At 47.1% G+C, this 11,009-nt stretch overlaps 1 protein-coding gene across 1 annotated transcript; it reads left to right on the forward strand.

Moving 5' to 3' along the window:
- Window positions 1-299: 299 nt before the first annotated feature.
- On the forward strand, window positions 300-9,761 carry LOC113405847 (histone-lysine N-methyltransferase PRDM9-like; the record flags this gene model as incomplete). The annotated part of the gene is made up of 9 exons (XM_029914444.1): window positions 300-416; window positions 924-1,047; window positions 1,514-1,618; window positions 2,369-2,442; window positions 5,906-6,023; window positions 6,840-6,965; window positions 7,702-7,973; window positions 8,913-8,980; window positions 9,571-9,761. Coding segments are annotated over 9 exons (1,195 nt in total), but the record flags the coding sequence as incomplete, so codon positions are not given.
- Window positions 9,762-11,009: the final 1,248 nt, after the last annotated feature.

Consider the following 11,009-nt stretch of genomic DNA (forward strand, 5'->3'; position numbering starts at 1 on the left):
GGGCCGAGGGGAGTGACCCCAACCCGGGCTGAGCCCCAGGGGCCGAGGGGAGTGACCCCAACCCGAGCTGAGCCCCAGGGGCTGAGGGGAGTGACCCCAACCCGGGCTGAGCCCCAGGGGAGTGACCCCAGCCCGGGCTGAGCCCCAGGGGATGATGAGGGTAGACCCCAAACTAGATTAAGCCTGTGAGGCAGGAGGACCCCTATTCAGGCTGAACCCCAAAGACCCCAAAAAGGGCTGAACTCCAGAAGTGGAACTTGCCTGGGCTGTGGGGCCCTCATTTCATTGTCCCCTTACAGAGTTTACTGGGGCAGCAGGGCAAGTTGTCAGGCCCCATGAGTGACAATGCTGGAGAAGGGAGAGCATCAGAAAAGAGGAAAGAGCAGAAAGGCAGGAAAGCAGGGGAGAGTTCCAAGGTGAGGAGCCCAGGGGAGCAGCTGCTGGGAGCAGGTGACCCCCAGGGGGACCTGGGAAATTTGTCTCATCTTCCCCATTGCAGGAGGGGAGAGCATCTGGGGCACCAGAGTGATGGTTGACTGGAGCAGAGCCAGCTAGGATTCCACCTGCCGGGGAAGGAGCACGTGCCCCTGGGCCTTGGGAGGCAAGAGCCGTGGGGCTGAGACCCCAGCACCAATGGAAGCCGCTCACTCCCTGTCTCCTGGCCAGAGATAATAATCAGGCCCAGGAGATTAATTTAAAATTAGACCCTCACTTTTCCCTTCCAAATGGTCAGTCAGTGGAAAAGGTAGGAGATGAGATGCTGCACAGGGCCAATTTCCGTACACCTCCCTCTGCCCAAGAGATTTGCTGCTGTTTTAGGGTGGATGGACAGGGAGGGAAGGAAGTGGTCCCTTTTGTTGAGAAAATTTGGATGGTGACTAGTGAACATAACACACTTGTGACACTTTTCTTCACCTGACTAGGTGGAAGATGAATTCAAAGAACTGTCCATCTACTTCCCTAAGGAGCAATGGGCAGAGATGGGAGCCTGGGAGAAAACCCGCTACAGGAACATGAAGCGGAACTATGAGTTTATGGTTGAACTAGGTGAGAGGGCCAGCTGGGGGAGAAAAGGCAACTCCAAGTGCCACAAGCAGCTGAAGATGTTGTATTTAGTCCTCCTTTAAGTCTTCCTCATTTTGGGAGGGAGGAGACATTGAGAGTTTGTGTCCTTGGGGCAGAGAGAAGCCAGAGTATAAATCCAGTATAGAAAACACTCTCACACTCTGCACCCCCCATTTCAGACCTTAGGTGAATGTGCTGGCTTCTCCATTTGCTGTTTCTGTGATGAGCCTTAGAGGCAGTTGAGGCTGCTGCAAGCCCTCTGGCCTGGGCAGTAGGAGTCCTAAGGTGCCAGGCGAGCCTCACAGGTCTTCCAGATTAGAGCACGTGGCACTGCCACCAGGTTCCCGTGCCTGTATTCCCAGTGCAAGGTGTTGGGAAGGTGTCTCACTGCATGAGCAAGACTCAGATCATGTCAGCTGTTATTGCTTATTATGGCTTTCTTTGTTAGGCCTTCCTACCCAGAAACCCGCATTTATGTGTCGTGGTCGACGTCCCCAGAACCCCATCATATACGACTCTGAGTCTGATGAAGACTGGACACCAAAACCTTTAGGTAACAGAGCAAAGAAGTGACTCTTCATTTTAATGAGCTACCATCACTGGGCATCTCCACTGATTAAAAGATCCTTGGGGGAATCAGCTCCTTGCCACATAGTCCCCAGCCTCAAAGGGCTCATGTTGACTTTTCACCCTTCCAGCCATGGAGAACGAGAAGATTCACTTCGGAGCTCCTTAACATGACACTTTAATTCACCACAAGGGTTGCAACATGAGGCTCTCCTTGCTCTAATCTGGGGCATTCAGGTTAAAAACTGAACAGTTTATTTTTTACTCACAAACATCCTGTATCAGCAGCGAGGCAGCATGAAATGTGGAACATGTACAGGGAAGTTCAAAGGGTCTGAACCACTCTGTGACACCTGCTTTACCCTGAGGCTTATGGTTTCAGATAGAGGCAAGTCAAAGGCAGCTTCAAGCACTCAAGCTGTATGTTGTTTATAAATATTAAATAATGTTATGAGTGAAGAGCAGTTTCTTACATAACAAAGCATTAGCCTCACATTCTGTCCTTACACCTTGCTTTGTTAAATCGTTACCCTGCACAGTGAAACCAGTTACATTGTAACAGCTTAGGGAGGGCTGAGACGACTTTCTCTCTATCTCTGATTTCTGTGACTCTGTGACAGTCAGAACATGAAACGGCTGCCAGCTTCCTGCCTGGGACACTTACCATTTCAGTAATGTTGGTCATGCAGCATTTGGGAACGTGTTCAGTTTGTTTGTTTGTTTTTTACACTTATAGTTAAAACCTTCAGGCCACCACGTAAATCTGGCAGTTTGAAACAGGAAAAAAAGAAAAGGCAGAACATCAGTCACGTAAGCTTACTAAGTACTTTTTGCTTAGATGAGGAATCTTATAGAGGACGTGAACCCTGTTTTTAATTAACAGATGCCTCTACAGTGACATGAAAAGTGCTTTTTATGTGCTAGTTATGCTGCTGATTCAACTAATAATTAAATAATTATTGTGACACTTCCTAGGGGTACCAGGGCTGTGGGGCACCTCACTACCACCTGCTCTTAGCATGAGGCAATCTTGTCTGTACCTGCTGCAGATCAGCTCCCTGATTCCAGGAGCCCCCGGCACCACAAGCACTCCCCTCTCAGCCTATGCAGGCTTCGCTGTCCCTCTGCGGCGCAGAGATAGGCACTTTCCAAGCCCTCTGCGTCTCCCCCTGGAGCGCACAGCCCGTTCCACTGGCCACTCACAGTAGTCACAGATTCGCTGTTCCCAAAGGCACAGGACACCCCAGTTTACCAGTTACACCTCAGATCACCGCTCTACTTAACACGCAGCAGAGGTTATAGTGAGAACAAATCCAAGTTCATTCAAATGATAGCAAGTAGAAATATTGGAAACAAATGGTTACAGATAAAATCATAACATGATTTTTAGGGCCTAGACTTAATTAACAAGTTAGGAAACACTATTTCCCTAGGAGGCTGGTGAAGCACTGGAATGCGTTACCTAGGGAGGTGGTGGAGTCTCCTTCCTTGGAGGTTTTTAAGGCCCGGCTTGACAAAGCCCTGGCTGGGATGATTTAGTTGGGAATTGGTCCTGCTTTGAGCAGGGGGTTGGACTAGATACCTCCTGAGGTCCCTTCCAACCCTGATATTCTATGATTCTATGATACCCTCAGCTTTAATAAAGTATTGATCACCAGCGTTTTTCAACCAGGTTGGCTGGGATCCCCTTTTCACGAAACAAGCCACTCCATCAGCTTGTCAGGTGCAGGGTATGCAGCCCCAAATATAGCAAAACAGTCCTTTAATCTTTATTCATAACCCAGATGTTTTCCTGCTGTGTCCCCCTTCGATTTCGGGATCCCTTGTCTTTTTCGCAATCTTGACTAGCTGGTGGCTCTGTATGCAAATAGATGTACCTTGTGAGACGCACATGACCAGCCATAGAGATTAGCGCCTCCAACCCTGCCTGAACAAAACCTATCTGAGGCCGTTCACCGCTCGGTGACCTGCCTTTAACTTCAAGGCATTAAGAACATAATTTCCAGTATAGATACCTAACTTCTTAAATATTATCCTTACATACCTTTCACAATGATTATGATGAGCTACGTATTGGCACCTGGTAGAGACCTAGCATACCACTCTTTGTGAGCTATGGTGCATATACTTGTCGCAGGGATCCCTATAATACTCTATGCCCCCTCTGTCCTCTGCTAGCTGACACAAAGAGATTCCTGGACCACAATTATCAATTAAATAATAACTTTAATGTTAAATGTAATAAATAAAACCCAGAACCTCAATCAAATGATTGTAAAAATAGTTATATACACCAATAGGATGCATATATAAGATGGGGGAGGGGAGAAAAAAGCATTTATATAAAAGGCCAAGAAAAGTTTTAAGACTGAGGATCATTTTTCAGAATATCTCAGTGGAATTGTTCAGTTTCTGCCACTGGACTCAAATACATTGTAGATAGAAACAAATTCACTTCAAGGCGGCTTCCTAATATGGCAAATTTCAGAGGGGAGATGTCTAATATAGGCAAGCCACAAACTTTCTTCCCAAATGGGAGCCCAGAGCAACATCAACAGCTACATCATGATTGTAACACTGACAGAATGCTTCCTGGTATGACTGATACGCCCCCTACTGCTTGGTAGAGCCTCTTACAATGGTAGAGCACAGAATTTTGTATTCCAAAGTAGAGCTGCCTGAAAAATAGAAATATTTCACTAACTATTTAGGTAACAATTTAAAAAAAAATTAAAACATTATGAACAATTTAACAAAAATGGAACAAGTCAACTTTGTGAAACAATTTGTTTTGTTTTTTTACAAAGACCATTTTTCAATTATAAAACATTTTGTTTAAAAGCTTTTGACTAGCTTTATACAGAAGATGCAGTATCAGATTAGGCAAATATCTAATCACCTCAGTGAAGAGGTCAGTAGGTAAATGTCTGTATTTTAAGCCTCGTAGATAACTTGCTCCTTGCCTGTCACCCGCCATATATCCTCTTTGAATTATCAAAGACCACCAAAGAGAATATTCAAGTCAAATTGTATGAGGCCCTATGATGGGGTGTGTACCCCACGCTGGCCCTGAATGGATTAATGTGGGCCTGAGAGGTGAGTTATATGACCTTGGTGCACCTGGAGGGAGAGCCAGGTGTGGCTGGCTGATCATGAAGCCCAGCTGGGCAAGAGCAGGTTGGTCAGGACAAAGAAAGGAAGCAGGCTGCAGAGAGAACGTTTATAATCATTCTGGGGGACTAAGGAGATGATGAGGTAGAGGCTTGGCAGGAGAATAATCCAAGCCCTGATATCCTAGCAGGAGTAGAGAAGGCTGGCAAGCAGCTGGGGCAAAGAGAGCCATGGGGAGCAGGTGGGACTGGAACTGTGCCCTGAAAGAAGGGATAGATTTGGAGTCAGACTGCTAGGGAGAGGAGAGAGTGCTTTGGATGAGGTTCTGTGGAGGAACAGAGTAAGAGCCTTAAAAAGCCAAGCCTGAGAGAGGCTGGCTAGGAAGGAGCCCAGGGAAACAGCAGCAGCAAGGAGTGGAACCGCACTGCTGGCTAAAGCAGGGGTAGGGAACCCTTTTTCTATCATGGGTCATTGACCCACAGAAAAAATAGTCGTGGCCCACATACAGCCCTGTGGGGGGGGGGAGTGCTAAAGCTTCCTGGCCCCGGTGGGGCAAGCAGGCATTCGTGGGGGGGCACTGAGGCTCGGGGCTTCTAGCCTGTGGTGCTGAGACTTGCCGTGGGCCAGAGGAAATTAAGCAATGTGCTGGATCGGACCTACGGGCTGTAGGTTCCCCACCTCTGGGCTAAAGGTTCCTGGGCTGGGACCTGGTGTAGTGGGAGGGCCCAGGCTCCCCTATCAGCCACTGGCAAGGTGTCATGAGCCCAGAGAAGGGGACAAGGACATTAGAAAACTTTGAGGAAAGGATGTGAGGACCAGAGGGCTCATCTTGGGGGACCAAAGACCCTTTGGTGAGGATGTTGGGCTTTCTGTTACCCTGGAAGGGGTGGACTAAATTGTGACCTGGCAAGAAGGCCAAGTTATGGGAAGAGAGATCGCTGCGGTGATGGAGCAACTGTCAGCAGGGGGTGCCATTTGGGGAGAACTGCTATGCCATGTCTGACCTGGCGAAGGTACTCCATTGCTGCGGTGGTCAACCTAGTTTTACGTAGCCATCTGCTCCTTGTAGTCTTTTGTATGTTAGTTTCGCCACATGACAGGCTCTGGGTAGAGAGAACCAGAACAGTACGCTTATTATAATGGAAAACAACTTTGTGTGCAGAATGAAAAGACAGTGCTGGAGAAGGCCTCTGAGAATCAGACAGACACTGAGAAATTGGACAAAAATTCCGATGTGGGCACCAGAATCCCTGTCACTAATGTTGTTGATCTGAAAACTGGTAAGCCCAGAACGTGGGGAAATCTCCTCTGTATTTTCATGGTAGCTCTGAGGACTATTAGGTCTGCAGCCTATGAGATTTGGTGGGAGGTGCTCTAGTGGGACACGTAATTCTCATTATCTGTAGAAACATGGAAATATCTCTCATTATAGTGAAGTCTAATTCAATACCACAGCTATTCTTACTGCTGCTTCTCCCTTTGAGCTCTCAGTCCCTGAGAGCTCATCCTTCAGCACGTAAGAGCACAGCCACCAACATGATGGGATTCCCTTCAAATCCCTGTCATGCTGGTCTTTAACTGGTTGCTTAGGGTACTGTTGGGTGACGCAAGGCAGGGTGAGCCTCCATGGCACTCCTGTTGTTGCCATAGGAAACCAGCGCTAGACGTCTAACCTGGCTTGAGTCCATCTTGGCCATGTGAAGCATGGTCATCAGGACACACACTGGCCTCGTATTGCTGTTTTGCTTGGGTCTGAATTCTCGCATACCAGCCCATCGGAGGCTGTGGGCACTGAGAGCAGAGGACAGGGAGCGAGACACAGATTTAAGGAGAGAATGTCACTGCTTAATCAATGATAGAAAGTGTCAGAGGCAACCGTGGTTTTCAGTGTTCAGCTCCTAGAAACTGTGGTATGGCTCATATTTATGTACGTTTTCATGTGCAAGGGGCCTGATTCTTACATATTCTGTAGCCACTTTGCTGTGTAAAGCAGCCTCCATATAAATAAGATTTAGGCCTGAAAATGCCATTGCCTATTTATTGCTATCAGTTCTGGTACTGTACAGACTAACCTACCCAGTATAATTCCCCTTTAGATCTACCCAGGTTAGCAGTTTCTAAAACCCAGGGGCAGAGCACCCAAGTTAACACATACAGCTTACGAAAGAGAGAGAAAAAAGTGTACGTTGAAATAAATGAACCACAAGATGATGATTACTTATGTAAGTCGCATAATTTCTTTCAGTATTCCTCTTTGAGCCCCAAATGTTTTTCCTTATATGCCCCCTCATACTATAGTATCTGAGCACCTCAAAACTATTTATGACTAGGAATAATAGTCTGTATCTCTTTATTCCTTTTAATCATGCAGCAGAAATAGCAGGGGGGAGGGGTGGTTTGAGATGTAAGTTTTGCATTTAATTTTGAAAGTCACCCTTATCTCTTGTGGCAAAGTTCCATATCCTGGCCTAGCTCCTGTGATGGTTCTGTCTCCCGCACTCATGAAACTCTCCTCTTGGTCAAGAGTTTCATTGTTCTGATGGAACGTAACTCTCCCATGGAGGGCTCTTAATATGAGGAGAGACCTGGAATTGGACTCTCTATTCAATAAGGAGCCAGTGCAGAGAGCTAAGCATTGTGTGACATGTTCACAGCGACCTGCATAGCTAAACAGGCTGCAGTGTCCACTTTCCACTGAGTGCTTGCTGGAGGCAATATACCACCTGACAGAAATTCTCTGAAAATGTGCCTCTGGTATGAGGAAAAACTTCAGACTCTCTTCAGCTCAGCCAATGTGCAACAGCTGGAGAGCAGCTACCTAGTATGTCACCCAGCCGCCTGTGTACACTAGGGCCTGTGTGGTGTGGTTAATGGTCTGGTATGCAGAGAGGGGCTAGGGGAGATGGAGCAGAGAAACTAACCGATGGAGTCAGTGTTCTGTTTCTCTTCCTCTTCTAGTTTGTGAGACTTGCCTGATATTCTTCATTGATGAGTGTTCGGTTCATGGCCCTCCAGTTTTCATCAAAGACCCGATAGTAGAAACAGGACAAGAAAGGAGAGCAGCTCTCACTTTGCCCCCGGGGATGCGAATTGGGCTTTCGAGTATCCCACAGGCTGGGCTTGGAGTCTGGAATGAGGCAGACACCCTGCCGATCGGAGTTCATTTTGGCCCATACGATGGAAGGATAACAGAGGATGAGGAAGCAGCCCACAATGGTTATTCTTGGCTGGTATGAATTGCCCATGACACTTTTTTTCTATTACAACACTGTGCTATGTTCTAGCTCATCAAAGTGCGAAAGGAAGGAGGGGAAGTATGCTTCTTGGCACTGAACTCCCACTCTGTTTTATTAATTCATGTTTTATTAGTATGACATTCTATCAGCATAGGGTGACCAGACAGCAAGTGTGAAAAATCGGGATGGGGGTAGGGGGTAATAGGAGCCTATATAAGAAAAAGACCCGAAAATCAGGACTGTCCCTATCAAATCAGGATATCTGGTCACCCTACATCAGCATTTCTCAGTGTCTGTTGGGGAGGTGGCATGAAGGGCTTGCTGAGGGGCTTGGGAAATGTATTCATTAATATGTTTCGGCCTTTAACACATGGCACTCTCCTAGGGGGGTGCAGTTGGTTTAACTTTCCTGATGGTGGTAGCAGGTTCAGCTTTGTTGGGAGACCCTGTTTGAAGGCCCAGGTTCTGCTTTCAGGCTTTGTCTACACTACACATCTTTTAGCAACACAGCTGTGCCGCTACAGCCATGCCACTAAAAGTCACCCATTGTAGCTGCTGTTTGTCGTCTGGAGAGAGCTCTCCTGCTGACAAAGTGCTGTTCTCACCGGCACTTTTTGTCAGTAAAACTTTTGTCCTTCCGGGTGGGGGGAAATGTTTTTTAACATCCCTGAATGACAAAAGTTTTGCTGACAAAGTGCCAGTGTAGACAAAGCTTCAGTTATACTGTGCAGCCTCCTTGATTTCATTGGGATTGTCACTGTGAGCACTATTTGGCCCTGTCTGTTCTGTGTGTATTCACACTTGCAGGATTACTTCTGAACTGTGTTCAAGACACAATGAACCCAAAGCATGACATTTGTCACTTATTTATCATATCATCTGCATGGAGAGTGCTTTATTGATTCCTGTGTGTTTTGTTTGATTTAACTCCAGATCACCAAGGGAAGAAACTGGTATGTATACATTGATGGAAAGGATGAAACTAATGCCAACTGGATGAGGTAAGTCCCTGTACTCCTATCCTCATCAGTATGATCATAGAATGTTAGCTCTGGGATAGTCAGTCAGTGTTTCAGGTGTATGAAGACATAGGATTCATTTTTACAGGCTGCGGCACACCCAATCCATCACTAAGCATGCAGTTATTTACCCAGTCCTGTTAGCATTCACAACATGATATTCTCAGCATTAAGATTGCAACACAAACCCCAAAACAAAGTGCCCACCTGGTTAGGGAGAGAGACAGCATTAGCCCTCCAATACCCAGCACAGAGTAGCATATTGAGGAAGCTTCATTCGCCAGAATTTCCTTTCTATAAAAGTTGTACAGATTTTTGGCTCTCTAAGTCATCTCACTTTCATAGACTTAGTGGGAGTGGATGAGCTTCAAAAACACCGGACGTAGCTTTCAAATGTTACTGGCTAGGCTCTGAAAGCTCCTGGCATGGACCAATAATCTATTAATCCCATTAAGGAAAATCTAGAAGTACTGTGGTTATTCACTGTTCTATTGCCTAGATTTCAGGTTGGCACTTCCCTGACTGAAGACCGTTGTATTTAACAAATCACTTTCCTAACTGTGAATGTCCAGGTATGTTAACTGTGCTAGGGATGAGGAAGAGCAGAACCTTGTCGCTTTCCAGTATCATGGGAAAATCTACTATAGAGTGTGCAGGGCCATCCTGCCGCATAGTGAGCTTCTGGTCTGGTACGGGGATGAATACGGCAAGGAGCTGGGCATCAAGTGGGGCACGAGATGGAAAAGCACAGCGCCACCCAAAGGTACCAGGCTGCAGCCTCACTCTGGCTAAAAGCTTCCCTTGGCTTCCTTTGAGATGACACAATTTCTAATAACCAGGAACTTTCATTTCTTATCCTGACATCTCCTCTGTCATGAATGCGCACAAGTAAATCCTTATGCTAGAGAGCCCATCTCGAGTGCAGATGTGATGAGGGAAGCTGGTGAAAGGAGATGCTGCAGCCACCACTGCCACTACTGGTTGGAATGAGTCTAATTATGGGAGCTTCCTGCCATCCCTAGAACAGGGGGAGTCAATTGTTTTTTTGTTAAGGTCCATGTTTCTTGGTCGAGGTCCAGACTCCAGAGAAACATTTTTTCATGTTGCAGTAACAATAACGACAATAAGTAAAAAGATTTCATGATCCGTTCAAAAGCGTCTGGTGGTCCAGATTTGGCCCGCGGTCCGCCTATTGACTACCCCTGCCCTAGGAGATGGTCAGACTTAGAGCACCTGCTGCCCTGAATCTGCCTCTTCAGTTGCCTTCTGCTCAGCTACTCGCACCACCTCCAACACACGCACATACCGGGGGATCCCCTAGCTCAGTGATTCTCAATGACCAGTCTGGATTGGCACCAGTCGCTGGGATCTCCCTGACACAGTTTAGGAAGGCAGCAAGCAGGTCCCTGATATCAAAATGGTTGAAAAATGCTGGGATCCATGAGGAGACACAAGCACTGACCTGCTGAGCAGTTCCCAGTCTGACAGCTGAAACAGCCCCTCCTGCTCTGCCCGTGACTTATTACCCAACCCTCTCCGACCCCAGCATCTGCTTTATATTAAGAGGTGAAGGCTGGGACTAAAAACAGTATTTAAAGTTAAACTAAGCAACCAGGCTAGAGTTTCTGACTGGCTATCACATGATCTGCACAGGGTGGCGAGAAGCCGCTTAAATGTTACCGTGGGTGCAAAGCCACCTATCGCCCTCACTGTATAGAATCCCAAAGTTCAGAAACTAATCCGATACAAGGTGTTTTTTGGTATCTTCAAAACAAGCTTAAAGGTGGGAGAAGGCTTTGGAGGATGGGGTGTAGCGAGGGGCTGGTCAAAGTCACTATGTCTCCACTGCCACTGAAATCTGTGGTAGAGCCTCTGGGGTGTCACAATGATCCTCAGACTAGGCCGAGCTAGCAGAGTACTGATCAGTGCACTCCCAGCACTTGGCAACAACCAGCAGGGGTTGTGCCTACAGCCTCTCCGGCACAGTGAGGGGGGGAAGGAGGCTCTGGGG

Source organism: Terrapene carolina, unplaced genomic scaffold, assembly GCF_002925995.2.
Source record: "Terrapene carolina triunguis isolate 2854851 unplaced genomic scaffold, T_m_triunguis-2.0 Scaffold51239, whole genome shotgun sequence".
Lineage (NCBI taxonomy): Eukaryota > Metazoa > Chordata > Testudines > Emydidae > Terrapene > Terrapene triunguis.